The sequence below is a fragment of the Falco peregrinus genome, chromosome 3 (genome assembly GCF_023634155.1).
Source record: "Falco peregrinus isolate bFalPer1 chromosome 3, bFalPer1.pri, whole genome shotgun sequence".
In the NCBI taxonomy this organism is placed as follows: domain Eukaryota; kingdom Metazoa; phylum Chordata; class Aves; order Falconiformes; family Falconidae; genus Falco; species Falco peregrinus.
The window spans coordinates 56,947,590-56,974,408 of NC_073723.1; the positions used below are offsets into that span (position 1 = coordinate 56,947,590).

Below are 26,819 nucleotides of genomic sequence, written 5' to 3' on the forward strand. Positions count from 1 at the left end.
ACAGTTAGATGGGTGAAAAAATGCTTGGACGATCAGGCTCAAAATGTAGAGGTTAATGATTCCTGTTCTAACTGGAGGCTTGTGACAACTGGAGTAGCACAGGGGTTTGTCCTGGGGCCCATCCTGTTTAACATCTTTAATGACTAGAGTGTACTCATGTTTGCAAAGGATGCCCAACTGGGAAGACTAGTCAAGAATGCTAAAGAACAGGGTTGCCTTCCAGAGGGACCTGGACAGGCTGGAGGAATGGGCCAACAGAAATCTTACAAAATTCAGCAAGGACAGATGTGAAGCCCTGCACATGAGAAGGAAGAGCCCTGGCAATAAATAATACAGGCTGGAGACTGGATGGCTGGGAAGCAGCTCTGCACAAAAGGACCTGGGGATTTTGATAGACAGCAAAGCAAACATGAGCCAGCAGTGTGCCCTGGCAGCCAAGAAGTCCAAAAGTATCCTAGGCTGTACTAATAGTAGCATAGGCAGTAAATTTGTGAAAGTGATCATGCTCCCCTACTCAGCACTTGTTAGACCACATCTGGAATAGGGAACGTTGGTTTAGGCTCCTTAGTACAGGGAAGACATTGATAAACTGGAGCAAGTTTGGCAGAAGGCTGGCAAGAAAGTCAGGGGACTGAAGCATTTGCCTTGTGAGGAACAGCTGCTGGACCAGGCTTGTTCAGCCTGGAAGAGAGACAGCTTTGGGAGCACATAACAAGCAGCAGCCACCCAGTAGCTATGGAGAAATTACCAAGAAGACAGACCCAGCCTATTCACAGTGGTGTGTTGGTGTGTGCATGTAAGATAAGACGTTCAGATTGGGTGTAAGGAAAAGCTTCTTAACCCTGAGGACAAGTTAGGCAGGGGCACAAAGACTGTCTTTGAAGGTTTTCAAGACCCAACTGGACAAAGCCCTGGGCAACCCAGTCTGACCTCGTGAGGTCCCCTCCTACTGGAATTATCCTATGATCAGTGGATCTAGGGTCTGGCTGTACTTGATTTAAGTTATTAACAGCTCATTTGTTAAATTATCAGTGGTAAATGCAGTCAGGAGAGCTTGCCAAACTCCTTTTCCCTGATTAGATTTTACTTTCCTCACCCTCAGCCAGGTCATCTGAAAACCACAACCTTCCTATGCAGTTTGTGATCACAGCTTTCCTACGACAGTGAATGAAACTTGCAAGAAAAAAAGAAACCCACGTAGATTTGCCTAATATGCTTATTTAGAAACTGTAGTCAAATGAGTCTTCGTTTTTTCTGGGGATAACAAGAAGGGAGTGATATGGCTGGTCTTGTGCTTTGCAAGCTGTTCCAGACAGTACAAGTCACATAGAGTTTCTCAGCAGTTTGAATTTCTTCCAAATATTCTGACTGTGCAGATTTTAGTACCTTAGCTTTCTTCTTGCTCCTTGGTAGCAAGTCAAGTGATTAAAGCTTGCTCTTGCCTCTTTCTTTTTTTCTTTTTTAACATTCTGGGTTGGAGATGGGAATAGCTGGCTCTGCTGGTAGGTGTTGTGAATGAGGAGAAATGGTTCTACGTGTGGTATTTATGACCTATCGGAAAAAAATGCAGGCAAAGATGTGTTGTGAAATCTATTTTAAGCAGATTTGGGTCCTTCCCAGCTGAGGTGGATCAGAGCCACAAAGTCTGGACTGGATCAAAGCTTTACCAAAGTCCAAGGGTTTCTAGATTTGTGGGGGTTTGGCCAACTCCAGACATAAGTTAGACAAAGTTTGTTCTAGCCACTGTTGTCAATGAAATTATGTGCCTTTATAGCAACTGAAAATTTGTCCCTGTCACTGTGATAATTTAATCTGTTCTTCAGCCTTAAAAGTCTGTGTTTGTTCATGTGCATGGTGTAATTATCTTGCTTAGGAAGGTTTTTGTAACAGGGCAAATTAGTCCTTTTCCTGTTGTAGCTTCTAACCCAGTGCTCAAATTATATGTCTTGCGTTCAAAGAGGGGAATGAGTAATAAGGACATGAGGTCTGTCTGTAGCACTAATAATTTTATCAAAACTAGCTGTTTCCCTAATGTCTTTCACTAGTGTTTTAAAGCTTGCTGTAAGAATTATTTTAGGGCTCAGTCATGCCCATCTGAGGCAGCATGAGGAGCATGGAGGAACTGCTTCTCCAAGTGCTGAAATGCAGCTGATTTTGGGTTAGAAGTCAGTGAATACTTCAAAGATTCAGAAACACTATACATCAGTTTTAGAACAGAGATCAAAAGAGACTGCAGAGACAGACACAGATAGGCAGAAAGCAAGAGCTGAACTGGAGCTTGCCTACAAGGGTAGGGGCTGATCAACCAGCTCCTATAAAATTCTCACAATATATCTTGTAATTATAAGGAACTATAAATTTATGTATGGGGTAGTTAAGAAGAGTCCTATCTATCTGATCACTTACGCTACTTCCTGCAGGTGTTTGGAAGTGTTAAAACTCCATACTGATCTAGACTGGCATTGCCTGGGTGTGAAGGCTATCTCAATCACATATTAAGTCATCATAAGTGCAGAAAAGCAGTATTTAACTACTACTCTAAAAATCTGTGTGACTCCCTTTTTTTTTTTTAAAAAAAAAAAAAAAGAAGAAGAAGAAATGAAGTTAATGTGGATAAAGAATAAAGATAGGAAGTATTTGAATCTGGACTTACAGAATGAGATCCAGTGGAAAAAAACCCTCTGGTCACAACAACAGCTTTGAGTTCCCACATGAGCATTTTTCTTGGATTGAGTAGTGCCCTAGATCATCCTCTTAATCTCTCAGACTGACTGGAGTTTTCACCAGCAGTTGGAAAGGAGCAGCATTTGAGGCCAGAGTATGTTTATCTTGCAAATGAGCCAAGAAAGGAGAATGCTGTAGTCCTCCGACAGCAACCCAAGCCTCTAGGGAGGTGCAGAGAATCAGAAAATCTGTTTTCCATTTGGATGCTTTGTACCTATGTGACTGATGAGCTGGGGCTGAGATTGTTGCCACCGCTTCGTTTCTTGTTAAGTGCCAAGAGACCAATAAACTAACCATGAGATCTGATATGGCCTGCTTTCCAGATTCAAGGAGAATTCTTTATGAAGCCCACATATTTGGCCTCCCTGCCCTCTAATTTTTCATTCACTTAAAAACTGGAGCTGGGTCGTAACTTGTTTTTATGATACTTACTTTGGCTGCAGTAACTTAATCAATGTATGAGGTTTTAAAATTCCTCCCCATAATGATTTCTGACAGCTTTCATGTCAAAGCATTGCTTTGTGCAGAGACAGACGAAGCACATGTTTCATCTGTGTGTATAGTCCTGTGTGATATTTATAGTGACAAATGCTCGCTGCACTATTGCTGTGAAAGCAAATAGTGTGTGTGTTAGTCATATCTGTATGGATTCGTGAGAAATGCCAAAAAGTCACTAAAGTGATCTGTAAAACAACAAAAAAAAAATGCTCTTAAGAAGCCCAAGAAATATGGAATGCTTCGTCATAGCCTTGCACAGATTTAATCCCCAGAAGAGCAAGGATTTGAAGCTGTACTGAGATTTCTTGTTTGAATTTGAAAGCTATGCTAGTATCATGGGTCATGTACTGGAAAGAAAAACTGGAGATGCTTATATATACAGACAGAAGCATCTGGTGAGAACGCTAATGAGCTCAAACAGCGCTGTCAGTGAGTTTGTTTAGATTAAGGCTGCCAATCTATCTGATGATGAAACCTGTTAGAGTCTCTAGAAGTTAAGCAGCAGAAATAATTTAAGTCATGAATAGAAGGGAAAAATGATATTTCAGAACTTTCTTCAGGAAGATACTGGTTACTTAAAAACTCATATTCCCACATCATGTTTTGTGTTATCCCAATAAACTTGTAGGGAATTCAGCTTGTTTCAAACACGAACCTATGGAGACAGCTTGTTATAAAAAAGGAAGAATAGATGGGAAGGTCAGTGGATTTTGGATTCCCTCTTTCTTCCTCCCTCATCTGAAGAAATGAAGTTGGATAACTGAAATACAGTTGTTTATTTCACCATCATGGTTGTAAACCATTGTTTTCATATGCATTAGTTGGAAGAAAATTTAGATAGATCTCACCAGGAGTACGCAGTTCTTTTCTGTGTGGCCATCCCATGCACCATTGTGTAATCCCTAGTGTATCTGAACAGTGTTGGAGGCTCCCTGATACATAAAAGCATCTGCTGACAGCTGCTTTGGTTCCTCATTTGTTAACTTCAGAAGTGTTTGCCCCAGGTCTCCCTATGTTTAATGCTGACTGCCAGACATGGTGAAAGTAACTTTGCAGGACTGTCTGAAAGAGTATTTTATCCATGGGTCCTGTGAAACTAACTGTAGCCCACTGTACTTACACTCCAGCAGTTTTAATCTTCCCTCAAAATATGTAACAGCTATTCAGAACGCCTCCTGTAGTCTTTGATTTTTTATTTTGTGTCTGTGTATCTGCTTCTTTGGTCCCCCTGGTGTCTTGAAGAGAACGGATAGACTAGATTCATCTTCATGTCAGCACAAAAAAATGGATTATATCCCTCTTAAAGATTGGAAAAGTACTGATGTTTTTTATTAAAGCAGAAATTATCTTCTTCCTGGTTTTCATAATATGGAGAGGCCACAACTGCAAGTCTTCTGGGGCTCCTAGCCTGGTTATGCTCACTGTACCTCTCTTTCACAGATAGCAGTTCACGTGAGAATTTTGTTTGCTTTAATTCCAGGGGAAAACCAACCAAGCAAAATAAAACAAATTCATGCTTTTCCACATTTTTGCAGTCTTAAAGCCTCTGCTAAAACATGCACTCCTATTTGTATATCTTTCAGTTCCTCTTCCGTTGCTGCTGAGCATGCAAGTGCTATAAAATATTCTGGTCCAGAATGTCAGTTCCTTTCTTCTTCTGAGGGCTATTTACTTGCAGAAACAAGTGCCACTCTAAAAGAGCCCTGCCATTGGCAGCTTCTGAAGCAAATGGCTCTCCTTGTTCATCTCTGCCTTAATGGGAGAGGATTCTGGATTAAAAAATCTGTTTTAAAATGTTATACGTGTATCATAACCAGAACAAGAATGTGTTTGGTTATCTGGCACTTGCCCACTTGGTTATATTGTAGACTGAAGTAGGGTCTTTGCCTGCTGCTGTGCTTAGGCAAAAGTGACTTTGAGACTCTTGGCTGAAAATCACATTGCTTTCTTGGCTTGGACCTCATAAAGCTTAAAGCAAAAATGTCATATACTCCCACTGGAGTTCCATAAACACAGTGTGTTTTCATTCGGCAAAGATCCTGCGCTGCATGCAAGGCTGTCTCAACATCTCTGCTCACCCAACCTGGAAAAATTGTGCAGCCACAAGCCAAAGCCCTGGGAAAGAGGGGGAGTTGTGTGCTAGGCCTGGCTGGACTCTGCTGGTAGGTGCTGTCCGTGGCACCAGTGTGGTTTGATGTGCACCCCTAATCTGAGAGAGGGAGTTTCTGTGACCCTAAAGCCTTCAAGTATGCCAGGAAGGGGTTCAGAAGAGTAGGAGTGAGCTTCTTCCTTCTGCGCGCCTTGTGTACTCTTATGCATGCAGATATGCACACACACATGCATAAAGATAATTAAAAATGGTAAAAATCCTTATTGATTTGTGGTTGGTTCTCACTGTGTGAAATATGTACATTCATTCTTGACACATACATTTGATTCCTGAGAGTCACCATGGAGACTATGCAAATATCTTAGAAAAGAAAATGTGTCTCAGCTGAGCTTGACGAGCACATAAGGCAATCAGTGTGCTCTTAACTGCATCTTCAGGGTCTATAAAAAAGACCAGTTGCTGAAACCTTAAAAGTATAGGGGTTTGGGTGGTTTCCATGGAGACAGCTTGATAGTTACATTGTAGCATCCAACACTAATTATACCATATAACCGTTGGGAAGAAGTCTCCCTAACAACTCCTTTGTGTGCTACACAACCGCTAAGCTAAGTGGCACAGGCTCCCTGGGGCACTAATGCAATTTAAGGAAGCTGCCTTGTAAGAATAGCTGAGAAATGTCGGAGATTTTAAACCTTCAGGTAGTGGCAAATTTTAATATGTACATTAAGAGGTGTTGTGTGGGGCTGCAGTTGTGTATCCACTGAAAATGGCAGTTAGACAGCTTTTGGGCAGGACATGATCACACAAATAAGTACATAAAGTTACGTGTTATGACTTCAGGGTAGTATTGCAGGACAACTCATCTGTGCTCAATATAATAAATCCAGTCTGAGCAGACATTAATTCATAGATTGAGCCCTGAGAGATGCTCTGAGTTTGTTTGTTTCTTTTTATCCATCATGATATCCATTTGAAGTGCATCATGTACATTTGGTATTTTCATTCTTTTCAACATAAAGCTAACAGCAGAACCACTAGCTTGCAGTATGTCTTTGGAAGGTATTTTTTCACCCCTACCTTTGACAAACCGTCTCTATATACTTGACAGTAGAAAAATGCCAATTTAAAAATAGGTTTTGTCAAATCAACAGAATTTTGAACTGCAGAAGATGCAGGTTCATTAGTTCCTTTGCATAACAGATTCCTGATCTCCCATGTTTGTGTTTGGTCTCCTGGTGTTACTTACATATGGAGAGCTGAGGCTGGGACATGAATCGTAAATCTGACAAAGAGAAGACAAAAGAATGACAACTGTTTCGGAAATTGTTTCCATTGCCAATGTACTAATATAAATGCCAAAATTATATGGGAGAACTGTGCACTGTATAACATACTAATGTAGAAGGTTTGAAAGCTAGCTAAGGCTAGGCTTCCAAAAATGAGCAAAAATAGCCACATTCTTCTCCCTTGCCGGTTCCCTGTTCTTTTCAGGATTGGGATCGCTAGCTGCCTTTTTGATTCTTAAAAACGTTCATGGATGAAATGTCTCCAGGCAGCCTCACAAATCTTGAACCTGATCGTTGACCTCTCTGATAGGCACTTGATGTCACCCACCAGGTTGCTCTCTTCAGAAAGGTCTCATGTTAGAGAGCTGCTGCTGTCTCAAACAGGTCTCTGGGTCTTCCTCTTCCTGTCCCTCCCCAACTCAGAACCAATTTTTGCAAAATCTCAGGTGTGTTCATTTCTCATTCCCGCTCTGTACACCTGTTTAAGGATTAGATATTGACTTTCAACAAAAGTCAGCAAACAGCCATAGGGCTGTGGGGGAGACAGACTGAATGGCTTGTGTCCTGTCCCTGAAATACATGGTGCTCAGGGAATCCCGTAGGCATCAGTTAGTCTCAGGTGACTGAACTGTCCTCATCCTATCCGTGGCTAGCAGGAAGAGTGCAGAGTCCAGTTTTCTCTCCATGTGTGTTACTATGGATGGTTGTCCTAAGAGGGGAGAAGGGAATGGGACTTCTTGCAGAGACTTCCCCACCCTTTCTGAGGGAACGGGAGGCCAAAGACTATAGTCAACTATAGTCACTTCTGTCGCCAACTTCCCACGCATGAGACACGCAGGGCCTGCTGAGGCCCACAGGGCCAAGTGTGTAACCTTGTGACATTGCTTATAAAAGGCATTGCTCAAAATGGATTAGCTGTGGTCATGTTTTAAAAAACATTTTTTCAAGTATCATGTTTTTTAAGGTTTCTGATGGAATATTTTGACCTTTTGTAATAGTGAATGGTTATAAAGCCCTGGAAAGGCTTTTGTTTTTGAATGGAAAAATAAAATCTTAAATAATACCAATTCTTCCTTGCAGTCCTTAGCATAATAATAATAATAATAATAGCATGTTAATTTCTTTCCATTACATCATTACTAAAACAGCATAAACACAGCAGAGAATGGCAATGCAGTCTCTGTTATTATTGTTAGGTTGTACGGAACGGGGTCAGCAGGGAGATTTAGTTATCTGGTCTGGGAATTGTTTGTTTATGAATTAGGTTTTCCCAAAGGAGTCATGAGATGGGAAATACAATAGGAAACGGACTTTATACATGCACAGAAATACCAAAACTGTGTCATGCAGGAGAGAGGTTGATGGAAACTTGCTATTTTTGCTAACAGATTTTTAAAAAATACTTGATTACGCATCCCTAAGTTTCCTATGCTATTTTTGGTTCTAGTGATATCCTCCACAGAGTTCTGAGTAGTCATGACAGAAAAATGTTTTACATCCGATAATGCTGACAAGGAACGTAAGCACTTCACATGTTTCTATAGATTTTAACAATGGAAAAATGCGTTATATTGCTTTTTACTAAAATATTTCCCTTAAGGCAGGCATCCTCATTGGTTCTGACAATGTCCTTGAACCCTATCAGCAACACTTGTCCATTCCATGTATAAATAAATAGCATGCATAGGATCTGTTCTGGGGGCAAGAAGAGGTTTGAAGTTGCACTCAAAAAATGCACAGGTCTTGAATGACAATGGCCTCAACCTGCAGTGTTCAGCGTGAGACCTTCAGGTAATCTAGCATGGAAAGAGCAGTCACTGAGAACATTTGCAGCATCCTACCCAGCACCCTCCTCTACAGCAAGGTATTCCAGATATCATCAGTCTTGGCACAATGGGCCAGTCCCCATCTGGGTCGTTTGAGCCAGTTGTGGAGGTGGCTTCAGAGTACACAGCTGGGCTGGTGTTCACCTACCTGGTGTCTATGTGGAAATGTTCACTGTTGGCTTCCTAGGTTGCTCAGGGTATATTTTTTGCTGTCAGTCTTCTGGTCTGCTTTGTGATGTTGTTATCTGGTATAGGGCAACACTTAAGCACGTGACTTTTCAAAAGACATTCAGTTCTTGTGACGCATGGAAACTCATTGATGTAGCCTGTAACATACCTGCCTTTGGCCCCAGTTTTTTGCCTTAGTCGCCTCACTGCTGAAGCTCTCTTTCAGAAGTCATGGTTCCTTGAACTATGTTCTCTTGTGCTTTGAGAGAGAAGAAACTGACAGGGATTGAAAGGATCAGCCTGGTTAATTTGGTCTTTGGTAAAATTTATGAAGTGGTGCACACAAAGTAGCTAAACGTTGAAGAATTATCACAGCTACTTAAGGGGTCTGTTCTTAAAAATACTGTCTTCCACCACAGTGCTAATGTGTTCTGCCTCCTGGAATGTGTTCTGCCTCAAGTCAATTTTCCTTTTCTTCATGGACCGCAGTTGCCAGGAACTTTACACTCTGCCTGCTGGAGCCAGCCATTTTTTTTTTTTTTTTTTTTTCTTCCCTGGATGCCAGGTGAGTCACCACTGAGCCACTGCTATGGGAGGTCATGATCCACCTATGAGAAGTTTGGAATTCCTTCTCTTTCGCCTTTAGTCAGAGGTCCTGATACTGCAAGGCAATTACAGTAACAGTTCCTGCCTGATCTGGCTACTGGCCCACCCGCTGGCATCTAGCACTTGGGAGTAAGATAGAGGTAGACAGAACCTGAGCTTGGTCTTTCCCAAGGAGCCAACTCCTTTTGTGCCAGATATACATAGCAAACTGTCAGTTAGCCTGTTAAATTCACTGCTTAAGTGTGACAGTGAAAAGTGTGGTCTTCTTAACTGGGTTATCAGCCTTTTCTGTCTCTTTATGGTAATCTCTATTTCATGATCTTGTAAGGGTTAGATGAGGTGAAGAGTAACTTGGAATGCCAAAAGGCTAGCTCATGTGGAGCTTAACATAAGATGAAGTGTATTTTATTGCGGTATTTTTCAGCAGCAGAGTGTTGGAACAGCTGGCTGCTCCCCAAAAATGAAAAGCAATACTTTTCAAATGGGATAGAAAAAATAATTCTTTAACACAGTATACCATATTACTGACCAGGAAAATTCAGGGTATCAAACAGAAGGTCATACTGAGACAATTGATTGAGTAAAAATGAAGAGAGGTGTATGGTTTTTACAGGTTCAGATCTGCTCAAAAGCTTTCAGTGACTGAGTCGCTAGCATTTCAGCAGAAGCAGACATGATGTGGAAATCTTTCTAGGACAGAAGTGGAAAGATTAATAAACTGCATGTCACAGGATGTAAGTTTTGTATCAGCCAAGGTCAACATGCAAATCCCTCTTTTTCTCTGATGTGCACATCGACTGCAGACTTGCTGCATTAGGGGATGATCATAAATTCTCCTGAATTCTCTGGTCAACCAATACTTGATTAAACAAACCCTTGGTCCACTCCAGCTGGTGTCTGTGATCCTAATAGGTAAAAACACTTCACTGCCTTTGTCGTTGCCATTGCAATGCTTACTCCATTACACAAATATTCAATAATTCATAAAATAAGAACAAGATGATGAATCTCATTGCCCTGCCAACTTCTGAGCTCAGAGGTTTCAGGGGAGAGACTAAATGGCAGGAGCAGTGTAATTCTGGGTCAGAATATAAGGAAAAGAGACTCCTTGACAGGCTGAAACAACAGAGGAAAAGTACAGTAAGCATTATAATGCACAAAGCATTTACAGGAAATGGGAGGTGTTGGCTATTAAGTTTGGTGTAACCTGGAAATACAAATATGTTTCAGCTTTTGGTCAAATATACATGCATCAGTTGACAGTCTTGTAGCAGCAAGAATGAGCAAAGCACTTTTTGGCAAAGTCAAAGAAAAAGTTATTTGGCCTAAAGAAGCCTTCTATCCCTTGTTAAATGACTTTTGTTGTCCTTCCTTGACAAAGCTTCAGCTGCATGGATTGTGCCTCTCATTTTCAGAACTGACCCAAACAGATGCTCTTAGTCTGGTGCATGTACACACACCTGTTTTAGTCATGATTGATAGTGTTTCCATATCAGCAAACATGCTTCAGGAGGAACATACATGGATTGTGCAGGGTTTTCCCTTTGTCTCCTTATACAGAACTGAACACTGGGAGTAGTAACAGTATCTAGTTTATATTTTCAGTGGTCACATTTAAAAGAAACATTTAAATATGAACAGAGGTACTGTTAAAATTGAATTCTGTACTATAACCACTCTATAGGCTGAAGTTAGCTGGTGAAGTGCCACCATTGGCCATAGGAAGTCCTCATTAGCCACGAGAAAGGGAAATTTATGTTTTGGCCATTATCTCCAGTAGCAGAGGGCAAATACTTCTTGTTTTGGTTTTCTCTTCATGATGACAGAAAGTCTGATGTTTATGTTTGAGTGAAGGTAGGGTGGAGTGGCTACTTGATGTTCAAAAAGAAATAGTTACCATAATTTTCAACCCGATCCTAGTGTTTTACAAGGGGCAAAGAGTTTTGGTTTTCTTTACAGTGTCTCAGGATATCTTTCACTTTTTGTAGGAAAGCAAAATTATAATGTGCTTGTAATAGTTCAATCCTGTCTCATCAGTGATGTATGTTTATATATCATTTCTATACTATATATAGTATGTGTTTATGTGTGAATATATATAGATAGATATATGTTTATTCATTTATAGATTTAGGCCTTTCTGAAAAGAGTCTTGTCTTGTTCATATCTAACTATTGTAAATATGACCATGATATCCTGTTTCTCATTAGAGGAGAAATTTCTTACACAAATCCTGTTTATCACAATCAGTAACCCGCATATCCTTTACTTTCTATACTTAACCATTGGAAGGTGTCTCTGCAACATAGACTGTTACTGTACCTTTCTTTGTGGTGGCTCTTATAAGGTTTAAAAAACAGAAAGGGACAGTGCAGAAGCAAGGAAATTAAGGTATTGCCAAGAATCAGAAAGGACATCCATTAGCTGCGTGCATTAAATACTCGTATAGCTGAAAGCTGTAAAACAGGTGCCACATACCTTAAAGAGGTGAAGGCTGAGGATTCTCCAGAAGTGATTCAGAGGCAAGAGGCAGTTGGACTTTTCTGAGCCTTTTCTCCATTGCAGGGTGGGGCTGGGCACACAGCTGGGTCCCAGAATGACCTAGTAACCGCAGCTTCAATATCCCCTAATCGCTCATTTTCTCCTGCAGCCAAACTGCTAATGAGATGCATACAGTGCAGGAACAATAGCCTGGCTACCTTTGTCTTATGAGGAATAAAAGCATGCTGAATTCAACCACAATTCAGCTATTATTTTGGCATTCACATGATGCTCTGGGTTAGAAAAATAGTTACTGTAGCCTATTAATCTGAAAGGATTGCACATTAATCCTTGACAGTGTATTAATGTGATCAGACAAGATGCTGAATGACTTTAAGGAAGCTGATACAACCACCTATTGCTTCAGTCTTGCCCTCCCAGGATCAGCATCTTGGTTGTATTGGTCATTGTATCCTGGAAACTAAAAGAACGTATGAAAAGCAGCACTGACAAGAATCTTCATAAATGCAATAGAAAGTAGAAGATGGATACCTTATTCTCTAAATAATGGAGCTGCATACAAGTATTTAACCATAGAAATGCAGAGGATTATCTGCCTTCTTAAATGCATATGAGAGATAATTAAGAAATCTCCTTTCTTATAGCAATTGAAAAGCTGATGAATAGAAGTACTCCTCCGTAATACAGATATTATTGGTTTGAGCACTGATAAGGTAAAAAAAAAAACACCTTAAAATTTCTGATGAATTTGCTAGAGGTGAGCATTTATACTGCTTCTGTTCTGAAAACATTTTAGAAGGCAGGTTGCTAATTGTGTTTGTCATTTGATCTACCCTCTCCCTCATTTTTTTAGTATGTTTTATGTTTTAAGCACAACGTGTAGATGATTTTAAGATGGGTCAGAAGTTATTTGCTATGAAACCAGATAGATTCATTTGCACTAGAAGTTTTTCATTTATTGTTATCTTATCAAGTTTTATGAGTATCATTAGGCATATGACTGTTACTGCTAAGGCATGTTTAAACACTGGCAGCTTTTGTGTCACAATACACAGAAGTAATTGTGTTCTTAAAGAACCCCTAGAATTTAGAATCATTTATGTTGGAAAAGACCGTTAAGATCATTAGGTCTAACCCAGGTCTGCCAAGTCCACCACTACACCATGTCTCTAAGCACCCCATCTACATGTTTTTTAAACACCTCCAGGGATGGTGATTCCACTGCCTCCCTGGGCAGCCTCTTCTAATGCTTGACCACCCTTTCAGTGAAGAGATTTTTCATAATCTCCAGTCTAAACCTCCCCTGGTGCAACTTGAGGCTGTTTCCTCTTGTCCTGTCACTTGTTACCTGGGAGAAGAGACCTACCCAAACTATTTACCATTATTGTTTTAATAATGCTTAAAAAATAGAGGAATAAAATATAAGGAATGAGCAGAAGAGAGGGACCAAAATGTCCTGTGATAAAAATCTGCTTTAGGGAAGCTGGAGATCTGTGCAGGCATTTAGGCAAATATGAAATAAAGGATCTCAAAGACATTTACAGCAGCTGGTAAAACTTCTGCGTGGCTGGATCAAAGCTGTGTGGATCATGAAGTTGCTGATGCTGTCACTGTTGCCATAGTGCCACTGTTGCCATGGTGCCAGCATCACCAGGCTATCCTTTAAGTAACAACATGTGCATTGGGGAGGGTTAAAGGGTTTTCTTCCTTCAGGAGAGCTGAGCAGAGTCCACCTATGATCAATGTGGACCTAAGTATGCTGCAATGCACAAGCTCATTGCACTGTTTACTGATTTCATAGACTGACAGTCTCCAGTTAAGTCTGTCAGGGAATGAAAACCCTTAGGGCAGGTCTGCACTTTGGTCAGGCTGTGAGGGGAATGCAGTAGACATGCTCAAGTTACCTTCAAACTAATGAGCAGATTGCAAATGAAACCTGTTTTGCTTTCCCTCTTTCTCCATCGTATTTCACTTTGGATTGTTTCTTTCCCATATTTGGGCTGCTCAGCTTTTCAGGCAGGATTATGGTATTGCTGTTTCTTTTGGGAAGAGCCATTGTTTTGGTGGTTCAAGGCTAAAGCTTCATTACTTTTCTTTGGGAAAAGCTGTGTGTCTGCTTAAAATCCTTCCTTCTTGGTGGATTTATTAGTAGAGCTCCTTCAGGGAGCTGCATTATCACCTGAAGCCATTAGGTTAAACAGCAGATTCTGTGTTGTCTTTCAGTTGGTAACAACAGACCCTCAGAACAAAATTGAAAACTGACAGGTTGTTGATTAATGTTGATTAATGCAACTGAATCAGCATCTAGGGGAAAGAGACTTTCCAGGACAGTTGGTTGGAGGAATTTTGCCTGCATTTGCTGTATCACTTTTAACCAGAGATTGGCTTTGGCACTTTGAAGATGGTTTACAAGACGCTTTTGAGCTTCTAGAATTGATCCAGACTGCACAGAAAGCCTTCTCATTGCAATAGGCAGTGTGCTTAAAAGCTTCCGGGGAAGTTTTTCTTTTTGTGGTAGATCATCCCCAAAGCTGACCTGAAATTAAACAGTTAATGCTAGTTTAATTTTGGTCTGGTTCTGTGTGCATGATTCGTTCAGATACTGGGCAGGATGGAAGAGACCTCCTGTGCACAGTATCTGCAGCTGTTAACAGCGCTTTATTTTGATTGTAGACCATGGGAGAAAAAGAGTATATTCTTGTTTTTTCTCCATGTCTTCCCCACCCAGTTTGCAAGGAATCTGGGTGTACCTGAATTTAGTTTTAGTCCTGTCCTGTCTTTCCTGTGAGGGAGGATGTGTACGATGTTTGTAATTTTTAGCAGGAATTTTTGCTGCCGACTTATAGCAGGTTTCCAGTGACGGTACCACCCTTCCACAATCTGTGAGCTTACTGGTGATCATTGGTGCCTTTCATTGTGCGTTGCTGACTTTCTGCAGCTTGTGAAACTTCACAGTCAGCACCTGCCCCATGAAGATCTTCTCTCAAGGCTGGGTTGCTTCAAAAAGGCTTGTCAGTACACACTGGACCACTTTAGTCAGGGTTTAACCAGCAGAGATCCAGGTCCCTCAGTGTTCTTCCATGTATTGGGCTATCCTAGGCAATGCCTTGTGCATCTGTTTCTGTAGCTGCTGGATCTCTCAGAATCGAAGTATTCTTGCAAAGGTGCAGAGAAGTTACCCACTTAGCAATGTTTGGTTGCCTTAAATATGGATGTAACGAAGCAGAAGAGAGCTAGATAGAAATGGCTTGTAGCCCAGCGGAGATGAAGAATGTATGTAAATAAGGAGTGGTGTTAATAGCTTAGAAAATTCATGTGAATTAAAGAATACAGAAAAAGATTAACTGTTCCTTTTTTTCTGTTCTGAAGATTTTTGTTTAACTTTTACTACAACTCCATACCTGACACAAGATTTTGTGTGCATGTATGAACAATGCTTACTGTCAGGTAGACATATATACAAAAGAGTGATAACTCTGAAATCTGGGGAATTGTTTCAGTGGCCCTCCCTCAAGAAACAGAAGAGTATGTGCTGTTACTCATGTTTGCCTGCTGTCATTTTTGCCTTTTTGGTAGTACTGGATTATCTTGATGTAGCTCTTTTCAGTGGCAGTAACAGTGATCCATTTCCCTGGCGATTTTTTATGATTATCTTAGCAGCTGGTTAAAACATGCAGAAGAGGGACAAAACAAGTATTATATCTATAAAGAGTTTGGCATTGCTTTAATTCCACCAGTAGAATGAAAACAAAGGTTATGTACATCAGAAGCTTTTTCCTGATATTTTGAGAAGATGACCTCATGATAAATAGAATGATTTATTTTGAACAGTGAGTGAACTTGATGAGCCATTTCAAAACACTGTCTTTGGAAAAAAGATGCATTTTTGTAAGGACCAAGGTTTTGGCAGTTTGGGAAAGTGAGATTACAAGGATTGACTCTGTGTACACAAACTAAGGAAAACTTTTGTAAAGTATTCTGTGTTCACTTACAAGAACTATGACATTTAACTTTCTAACAGTTTAACACTGAATGAGAGGAAACATACTTTTTATATGGTATGTACAAAAATACTTGTAATATTAACAAATCATGGTCATGTCTGGACTAAATCCCCCATATCTTTCCATTCCAGATAGGAAGGTTAAATAGGAATCTAAATTTTGAAAATGTCCTCATCCATGTTCTTGGCTATATAAACATGTTCCTGAATATCTCAAAAATGCTAGATATTCAAAATGTACAGCCAGATTTTACATCTTGAAAAATCTTTCTCTAAAGTAATTGTGAAGTCAGGGATGGAAGGGATCAATGTCAGCTTCGTCAAGAATGACGCATTTATCTAGCCGGTGCTGGCTGGTTTGAACTGATCAAGATTGACACTGTAGAGGCTGTGGGAAAACCACAGCTGGTCTGCAGAGAAGACAAGGCAGCACAGAATGCAAAATCTCGCATTTCTGTATCTCCCAGGATCAACGTTTCTGCTTTTTCAAGTACCGGGAACCCTTAGGATGTCACTTCCTGTCTTCAAGACACATGTCAGAATTACCAGAATTTTCTGATGTTTTGTGGTCAAGAAATAGATCCAATAGGGAAGCTGGCTCAGCAGTGACCTTGCCTGTTCTTAAGATCCTTCAGCAAAGAATTCTCCGGTCTTTGTTCTGTTATCTGTTATACTAAATCAATTTCTAATTCTAAATTAATTTATAATTTCAAATTATTTTCTCTTTTTTTTCTAATTTTTTAAAACAACTTTTATGAAACAAATTTTGCTGTCTCTTCTGAACATTTTTTCTTGTCTGATCATAATTTGGTTAGAGGAGAAAGGAGGAGATCATTCATGTCATGAGTTGTGTAGTGGTCTGTCTATCAAAGTTCCTTGGGAACTCTTTAAAGCTAGTGTTAATAGTGCCTCCCTCCACTCCTGAATTACTAAAGCAAATTTACAGATGCAGGTGCATGAGAGCACATTCTTTCCTATGCCTCCTTTTTACCTGTGCAAGAGTGCTTTTAGGTGCTGGATTTGTCCCCAGTGTGCAACAAGTTCTTCCACACATTAGGATACGTCTGCTTTATCGATCTTAGCCTGTTACCCAGCACTTCAACTATGTCATAATTTTTCTTGTTGCCAGTAATTCAGCCTGATAAGGAGCAAACTTTGGACCTGTGGAATTGACTCCCTTCTTCTCTTTGGATCCTGAAGTTGGGCACTGCGTTGTCCTTCAGAACATCTTCTTAAATGTAAATGACATGTGTGCAGGATGTTGTATGGAATCCAGGCCTGTATTTGGTTCCCAGAATGATGGGAATGCTTGAAGTTTTCACCCTTTTATGTGAGGAACTGAATCTGGGAATTTCTTCTAACCAAGAAGTTTGAAACCTCTGACTGTCCCACTTCTTGTGTGTTAATACACTGGAGCCCCACATCCCTCTGCTTTGCCAGGCTTCAATATACTAGTACCTAAAGCTTAGCCTTTCAGACAGGCATTTCACCACTGAGGAAACACAGACTTTTTTCCTCCTAAGTGATTCCTCATGGTCCTTCCTTAAAGCTGTACCATAGTTCATGCCTTATCAACCTCTGATGAGTTATCTTTGATGGTCATGATTTCTCTGGTGCACAAACCCCAGGGCTTTCAGATGTCCATGGTCATTATGTACAGTGAGTTCAGCCTTGTCTGTTTCTGTTTCGGTGTTTACAATGAGCAGGTCTTCCCTGTCACTGAATCTCCTTGAAATATGTCGCTTCTGTTTAGAAACTGGAGCAAGGATCTCACAAGCTTTGTTTCCCTCTTTAAGGACCAGGTTGTAGGTGATGAGTAAATGTATTTCTGTGCTGTCCCACCCCTTCTAGGTGGGTCCAACCCCACTTCTGGTACAAACTCATAAAAAGATGCTGTTTTAAGACCCTTCTCTGTGGCATAATCGAGCCACAGGGCTGGGTTGCCCTCTTTTTTCTCTGCTGATTCCTGTTTATTCCCTGTACTTTATGTATTTATGTAAAGAAGTACTGTCTGTTCTGTTTTGTTACCTAACTATTCAGGTCCAGTCTTTGTTCCAGCAGTCCTGCAGCATTCTCCCTGTGCTTGAGGTGATGCTGCTCTAAACTTTCTTCTCCTTCCTGGTGGGATCTGCAGTCCTAGCTCAAGCAGGCTATCTGCATTACATTAGAAGCTGTTTCATCTAGGGTAAGTTGGGCTGAGCTGATGGATTTCTGCAAGTTATGTCCTCCAGCAGTGGAGGAGATTAGCCCACTCTCCTCCTAGGCACTGGCCTCGTCCCAGGTAGATATCCATCACAAGGGCATACTTATTTCCTTCAACGCTGATACACATTGTAAAGAGCTAGAAACTGTGTTTGATTGAGATAATAGACATGGTCTGAAATACCAAGATTTTTGTTTATTTCTAAAATTACTTGTAAATCGCTCAATGATTGGAACTATAGAAATAGTTGAGATGAAGGCAAATAGATGTTAATAAAGTGTTTCTTTCAATAGGTCTTGTTTCCACGGTACAATGGAGTGACACATTAGAGTGATTTATTGTAAAAAACAGTATTTTTTCTTTTTTTTTTTTTTTTTTTTTTTGTGTGCAAGGAAGGGTTTGAAATGATTTCTCAGGAACAATTTCAGCTCACATGGAAATGTTTTGTTAAATGATGCTACACTTGGATTTTTTTCCTAATCACTGAAAGCTGTGTCAGAATTTTGTAGAAATGTTCATGGTATGAATGTTTTTTAACATAGCTTTTGCAGTACTGTCTGGTCACAGTACCTTTAAGCAAGTATGTAGGCAGAGTGTATGTTCCTATGTTCCTAAAACTGTTGGGGTTCAACCATCCAGTCTGTATCATTTGGTAGAATTAGTGACTGTATGACAAAATCTTGGGGAACTTTGTTCAAAATATGCTGGTTATAACTAACTAAATTTTTCCTTTCCACCTCCTAGTTTAAAACATTCAGCACCAAAATATATTTGGAAATCATTAACTTCAGTTTGCCCTTTTACTTGCTTTCTTCTGTCTTGCAAGCTCATTCCTTTTCCTAAGGCATTTGAATGCCTAGGAGGACAACTGTGACCTTTAAAGTGAAGAAAGATTACGGCACTTAACGTGTTGGGTTTTTTAAAAGACATTCAAAACATCGATGTAGGTAGGATTTTTTAAAACTAAATATGCATTTAAAACACTTCAGAAAATGTTGAAATGTACTTAAAAGAAGATTTCCTTCTAAACTATGTCCCTAGACTTTAGATTATTCCTCTGGAATAAATTATATGGTTAGCTTCCCTGAAAACTTGTTTTTTAATTTTTAAATGTATTCCTCTTCTAGCTAAACAATCAAAGGTGGACATTTAAACAATGTGTTTTCCTTTTGTTTTGGTTTTGTTTTTTTTCTTACACATGCTTACTTCATGTGCTCTTCCAACCCACATTTTGTTTTTCCTTGGCACTGAGAGACTCTTACATAATTTTTCAAAAATACAACAGTGTTCTGCTGTAATAGTCCAAAAGGCTACAGCCTGCATTTTTGCAGAGGTTTGGGATGATTGCAGTAGAATGGTGTATTGTTTTTGATAAGGCCTGTTTTTGGAAGGGTTCTTAAATGCCTATTTCTTTGCTATTGGCCTTCTCTCAAGTTTCTAATAAACAGGACTCTGCAAGGGAGTGGGTGACATAACTTTAACTTGTGTCACTTCTCAAATACAGCACTTCAGTTTCTTTCAGGAGAACAGCATCAAGAAAAGAATGCTCTGTAGATACCAGAGCTGCCATCCTTCATTAGTTCCTGTTTACATGGTCAGTAATGAATATTGTGTATCTTTATGTAATAAATTAGCATTAGCCTAAGATGGAACCATAGAATCACAGAATCATTTATGTTGGAAAAGGCCGTTAAGATCATCAGGTCCAACAATTAACCCAGGTCTGCCAAGTCCATCACTGAACCATGGCCCTAATCACCACATCTACGCATTTTTTAAACATCTCCAGGGATGGTGATTCCACCACCTTCCTGAATAGCTTGTTCCAATGCTTGGCCACCCTTTCAGTGAAGAAATCTTTCCTAATATCCAACCTAAACCTCCCCTGGTGCAACGTGAGTCTGTTTCCTCTTGTTCTGTTGCTTGTTGCCTGGGGGAAGAGACTGACCCGCACCTGCCCACAGCCTCCTGTCAGGGAGTTGTAGAGAGCAATAAAGTCCCCCCTAAGTCTCCTCGTCCCCAGGCTGAACAACCCCAGTTCCCTCAGCCGCTCCTTGTAAGACTTGTGCTCCAGACCCTTCACCAGACCCGTTGCCCGTCTCTGGACACGCTCCAGCACCTCTATGCCCTCCTTGTAGTGAGGGGCCCAAACCGAACCCAGCATTCGAGGTGCGGCCTCACCAGTGCTGAGCACAGGGGGACAATCACCTCCCTTGTCCTGCTGGCCACACTGTCTCTGATACAAGCCAGGACACTGATGGCCACCTTGGCCCCCTGGGCACACTGCTGGCTCATGTCCAGCTGGCTGTTGACCAGCACCCCCAGGCCCTTTCCCACCAGGCGCTTCCCAGCCGCTCTGCCCCAGCCTGTAGCGCTGCGTGGGGCTGGTGTGACCCAGGGGCAGGGCCCGGCACTGGGCCTGGCTGCACCTCAAACAGTTGGCCTTGTCCCATCGGTCCAGCCTGTCCAGATCCCTCTGCAGAGCCTGCCTGCCCTCCGGCAGGTCAACCCTCCCCCACAACTTGGTGTCACCTGCAAACTTACTGAGGGGGCACTCGATCCCCTTGTCCGGATCATCGATAAAGATACTAAACAGCACTGGCCCCAGCACTGAGCCCTGGGGAACACCACTTGTGACCAGTCCCCGGCTGGATGTGACTCCATTCACCACCAGCTGGGCTCGGCCAGCCAGCCAGCTTTTAACCCAGCACAGAGTACGCCTGCCCAAGCCATGGGCACCCAGTTTCTCCAGGAGGATGCTGTGGGAGATGGTGTCAAGGGCTTTACTAAGGTCCAGGGAGACACATCCACAGCCTTTCCCTCATCCGCTAGGTGGGTCATCTTGTCATAGAAGGAGATCAGGTTCATCAAGCAGGACCTGCCTTTCATAACCCCACGCTGGCTGGGCCTGATCGCCCGGGTGTCCTGACATGCCACGTGATGGTGTTCAGGATGACCTGCTCCATAACCTGCCCTGGCAGGTCAGGCTGACAGGCCTGTAGTTTCCCAGATTCTCCTTCCTGCCCTTCTTGTAGCTGGGCATCACACTGGCTGACCTCCAGCCTTCTGGGACCTCCCAGTTTGCCAGGACTGTTGATAAATGATGGAGAGCAGTTTGGCAAGCTCCTCTGCCAGCTCCCCAGTACCCCGGGGTGGATCCCACCCGGCGCCATAGACTTGTGCGTGTCCAAGTGGAGCAGCCGGTCACTGACCGTTTCCTCCCGGACTGTGGGGACTTTGTTCTGCTCCTTGTCCCTGCCTTCCAGCCCAGGGGGCCGAGCAGCCAGAGGGAAGCTGGTCTTGCTATTACAGACTGAGGCAAAGAAAGCACCGAGTACCTCAGCCTTTCCCTCAGCCTTTGTGGCCATGTTCCCCCCCTGCGTGCAATAAAGGATGCAGATTGTCCTTGGCCCTCCTTTTGTTTCTAATGTATTTGTAAAATATTTTTTGTTACCTTTTGCAGCCGTGGCCAGCCTGAGTTCCGGCTGGGCTTTCTCCTTTCTAATTTTCTCCCTGCGTAGCCCTGAGACATCCTTATAGTCCTCCTGCGTTGCCTGCCCCTTCTTCCAAAGGTGGCGAACTCTCCTTTGTTCCCTGAGCTCCAGCTGAAGCTCTCTGTTCAGCCAGGCTGGTCTTCTTCCCTGCCAGCTTGTCTTTCAGCACATGGGGACAGCCTGCTCCTGCACCTTTAAGCTTTCCTTCTTGAAGAATGTCCAGCCTTCCTGGACCCCTTGGCCGTCCAGGGCTGCCTCCCAAGGGACTCTGTCAACCAGTCTCCTAAACAGGCCGCAGTCTGCCCCCTGGAAGTCCAAGGCAGTGGGTTCTGCTGACCTCCCTCCTTGCTTCTCTGAGAATCAAAAAACTCTTATCATCTCACGATTGCTATGCCCAAGATGTTTCCTGACCACCACATCACCCACCAGTCCTTCCCTGCCCCGTTTGTAAACAGCAGGTCCAGCGGGGCATCTCCCCTGGCTGGCTCCCTCACTGGCTCTGTCAGGGAGTTACCAACTTCCACACACTCCAGAAACCTCCTGGACTGTTTACTCTCCACTGTGTTGTATTTCCAGCAGATACCCAGTAAGTCAAAGTCCCCCACAAGAACGAGGGCTAGCCATCATGAGACTTCTCCCAGCTGCTTGTAGAATATTCCATCTGCCTCTTTATCCTGGCTGGGTGGTCTATAATAGACTCCTGCCAGAATATTTGTCTGGATATAAGTTCAGGGCAGTTATTTCTAAAATCATTCACACGGATGTAAATGAGAAATAGTTCCTGTAGCTCGGTGCAGCTGCTGCACAGTGTGTAAAGGGAGAACCCAGACTGCTAGAACAAGATCTGGATATTTGTTTAGAGCACTGCAGTTGAACTGACGGATATCTATCATAGGAGCTGTATTTAAGTAAAATCCATGAAAGATTCAGCTCCTGCATGGTTGGCTTCCACTGTTTGGAGTAGGTGTCAGCTCTCTGTGGCTGCAAATGACTATCATTGAGACAGGCCAAGGTGTGACCTGAATGTGGACAGTTGCAATATCATCTTCTTGAGTTTTGAAGAGTAACTCCCAGTTTGTGACTTCTCCTTCTCTTCTGTCAGTCTGTTTTGGCTGCATCTACATAATCATATGTTTGCTTGTGTGTGTACATACAAGGCTGTAGGAGTAGGGCTGGTATGTAGGTTTGTTTGTCCTCCAGAGTGGGAGCTCATGTTTTCAGTTAGCTTCAAGCTTTACTGCATTGCCCATGTTGTACACTGCTGTGATAAGCAGCATGCAAATGATTAAGTCAGATAAATTAATAGTTTGTATCAGGAGGTATGTCTGTGGTTGTATTGATAACAGCAGCTGATTGCTGTGCAGGCATGGAGTGGATCTGCAGTCTTGTGGTATCCCTCCTGGATCAAGTCCATCTGCTGCCTTATTCCCTCTGCAAGATGTCTGTGCTATAGGCAAATGGAGAACAGTCAGGGTGTGATTTATTGTAATGTCTAGGAAGAAAAAAGAAATCTGTATGCCTGAATCTCCCTGAAGTAGAGAACATCCCCAAATAAGCCAGAGGAGTTACTCACTGTATAATCCCCATCGAGTACCACCACTCCTGTGTCATGCTTGCTGCCATTGCGAGGTCTCACTGCCAGGTTAAGATTATTGTCCTCTGTCCAGCTAACTGTTAGAGTGGGGCTGGAGAAGTGATGTACGGCCATCTCTTCTTCATCCGCTGCTGCTTGTGATCCTGCACTGATTACACTCCAGGCAGATTCAGAACCTGCCTTTTAAAATGCGGCCGTAACCGATGTAGTGGGTATCAACTAACAAACTGTCAGTGCAAGCTCTGGTGCACAGAGTCTACTCTAAAATGGCATTTTCTTCCCTACTGCACATGTAGTAGGGTTTTAACAAGTAATAGATTACGGAATGAAGTTTCTGCTCTCTCCCCTGGGAGTCCAACTAGACAAACAACGATTAGGAAATCTTAACTGATAATTGTTTAAATGTTTTGTTTCTTAATTTCATCCTTTTCCTTGGGCAATTTTGTATTATCCTAAATAGTTCCTTTCATTCCTCAGTGCTTGTGTTTCCCAATGTGTAAATCACTACCAAGTCTTCCTTTCCCACAGGCATTGCTTATCCTAACTGTTGACTGAAAATCAATCCTTCCATGTAATGACTCTGTCACTGTTCTCTGAACTCTTTCCATTTTACATTATCCATCTGGCAACAAAATGTCCAAAACTGCATGCAGGCTGCAGATGTGGTAGCTCCGTAGCTGTTGAGGCAGGGATCTGTTACAAACCATTGTATGTCAGGACCTGGCTGTTCCTGGGATCAGTACTATGAAAGTATAAAGTCATTTGCCTCAGCTTCTCTGCCCAGGGCACCTTGGTGTAATGAAAGATTTGTAATATAAACCTGCTGAAGTTGCGTTGTGCTTTACCCCAAACCCTATTCCTTTTTTTAGCTTTTCTATACCCACAAACACATTTCAAGCTCTCATTCTCCTCAGAAATATATGGCGCTTCAAGCCTGGAATCTGACTGCTCTCCCCAGCCTGCTGTTAGCAAATAAAAGCTAGCAGGTTTCCAGGCCAGGGCAGCTGGGGTGTGTGTGATAAGGTACCCTCTGCTCTGGTTCCCTGCCCTGCCTTTGCTGTGTCCCGGGTTCTGTAGGAGTCAAAACTGAACTGCGATGTGTGACTGTCATGCTGTTTTCTCCATTGGTTTCCCAGCCTCACGAGCAGCATGTTCTGCATGTGCTTTCCCAGCAATGCTGCACAGCCAGGTTCCTGCCCTAAGCTGGCCGCATAGCTCTTGTGTCCCTCTCTGTTGGGTCTTTTTCTGCTGTTTCTGGCCTACCTCCCATGCACCAGAGGGGTAAGGAGGTGCCCTTATGTAGTCTGTGTGTGCACATCAGGAGTACGGTTGGGCAGGAGTGGAAGCTCGATATTTAACAATGTCTCACTGTTTAACATATGCTCATTGGATTTCCCCTGTTCATTGACTATCTATTTCAAGTACTGCACCTAATGGTTAAGAAAACAAAGAAGAAAAAAAAAAAAAATTCTGCACCTGCAGATAACTAATTTCAGCAAAAGTATTTCAGTTTTCATTTGTGGTATCACAGGTTCACAATGTTGTTGGGTTTTTTCCTTTCAATTTAACAGGTTATCACTGCTAGTTTATCACCGTTCTTCTTTGTCATGACTGCCAATGTACTAACGATTTCTTGGTAAGTGCCTACATGAGCTTTTTTTCTTAACAATAAAAATGAATTTCCACACAGTGCTTCATGTGGAAATACTTTTTAAATGTCAGGTTTTATTAGTGCCAGTAATATTTTGCATGTAAGGAGAACCAGGTGTGCAATGATGGATGCAGTACAGTAATACAAATACAAGAGTGTTTCTTCTGCCTCTGTGGGAGAACATGGACATTTTGGACATTAAGCCTCACCGCAATTCACTCAGCATGTTTTACAGCTAGACAAATGGATGCAATAGGCAAATAAATGACCCATTCAAAGTCATGCTATAAATTAGTGGCAGAATTGAGAATAAAACACAGGAGTCATGGTTTGGTGACAACATCTTTTTAACCAGTACAGTGCATTCAAGTTTCCCTAACACGGTGTGTACTGTGAATGCATAAAATGAAAATAGTAGCAAAATAATGATAATAAACTTTTTCCGAAGCTGTATCTGGCTTTTGTGATGTGTGGCCACACATTACAAATCATCTAACCTTAATTTTTTAGGTAGTGATATAAAGGATTGGGGTGCAAATGCCTTTGGACAAAGACCATGCTTTTGGTCTGTGTTTGTATAGCACCCAGTAAAAGGGAATCCCAGCCCACGGCTGATGCTCCTAAATGCTTCTGCCATGTAAATAAAAACTAAATACAGGGTTTGGCATATATCTCTGAGGACAGATTTGTTATTGGAAATAAAAATCTGTTTATTTTTGAAAAGCTTTAAACTTCCTTTTTTCCCCCCTTACAGTTTGATTGCTATCCTAAAGATTCAGCTCTGCACTGAATAGAATTAGCATATTCTTCTTCCAGGTGTGATAAAGAAGTTACAGGAAGGAGAATCTCAGTTCAAACTAGCCCCATGCACAAATGTGTGAATATACATCCCTATATATATGTTAAGCACTTGTAATCTCATATACTGAAATAAGTAATGTGTATTATTATTATTTTTTTTAGTTCTAGGATTACATTTATGTATCCTATGTGTGTAAGAGGCTAAACTAATATAGATTCATCTACAACACTCCTAGCCTAGGCCATTAACTTGCCAGTCTTCATCATGTTTTACATATGTTTGTGCAGGTCTGTCATGTGCGTGCTAGAGGTAGGCTTTCATAATATGTACGTATTCACTGACACATACACTAAAAAATCATGTGTACCTTTGCTTTAATGTGAGCACATGGATCCATATAGCTGCACACATACTACATGCCCTATATGCACTGAAAGTAATATAAATGATTAACACATTGGTACCTTTAAAAGAAACTTTGCTTTAGCCCTTGGGCCACTGTTATGCTTTGATTGTCATAATTCAAAAAGGTAACCATTCCATTTATTTATTTATTTGAGTTCTGTTACTGCTTGTGCATCAGCAGTGCCTTGGCTTATCAGCAAACCTCTGGAAATAGTTTGTTAGATGACAGCAGGTGCAAAGCACTCATGAGATCATTAAGCACTGTGGTTTTTAGTGTTGCTCCAGCGTTATCATGGACAATATCATACGTTAATTTCTCAGTGATGGGCAAATGCAGTTAGCTGTCACCCCACAATAAACAGAAGCTGGAGGATTTGCCATATGGTAAATTGAAGGTAAATCAAGGTTTGACATTTAGCCATGTATTTTGCTCTGCTTCATCTTGAAGTCATGATGATGGTTTCTATTGGCCTAGTAATCTTGGTTGCATGGGCATGTGGATACCTGAAATTTCAAGTCCTTCAGAAAGGGGTTCTTCTCTGATGTAGGACGTAAGATATTAAAGAATAATTCAGGTGTAGGCACCTTTTTACAGAACAAGGCTGTGCAGTGTACTCTCTCTTGTACAGAATTGCCAGTCTAATCTTTAGAAGCATACATCAGAGAGAGGTTTCTTTTTCAAAGTCTGCGTTAAAATTTTGTGGAAAACAACACAACTGTAGAAATGAGGAAAAAAAATGAGTAATATCTAAGGCTTTATTGGTTTTAGGTCGTCTATATGCAGTGGAGTTTTTTCTTTAGGATAAAGAATACATTATCCAGCCTTAGCTTCCAAAGGAATTAATGTAGAGGGTATGTTTATAACTGGGGCTGAAATCCAGGCAAGACATCGGGGTTAACTCTCTCCAGAGAAAAGTGCTGAGGTTGTTAGTGATTACAGGTGAACA

At 41.7% G+C, this 26,819-nt stretch overlaps 1 protein-coding gene across 6 annotated transcripts in view; it reads left to right on the forward strand.

Annotated features, from left to right (window-relative positions):
* The window catches only part of TMEM241 (transmembrane protein 241), a 63,042-nt gene that overhangs the window by 34,227 nt on the left and 1,996 nt on the right, over positions 1–26,819 (forward strand). For 5 of the 6 annotated variants that reach the window (XM_027795162.2, XM_055800508.1, XM_055800504.1 and 2 more), the window contains one exon: positions 24,586–24,650. The exons of the other annotated variant lie outside the window; for it this stretch is intronic. In XM_027795162.2, the coding sequence (XP_027650963.2) occupies positions 24,586–24,650 (65 nt within the window). The remainder of the gene's footprint in view (positions 1–24,585; positions 24,651–26,819) is intronic. 6 annotated transcript variants of the gene reach the window in all.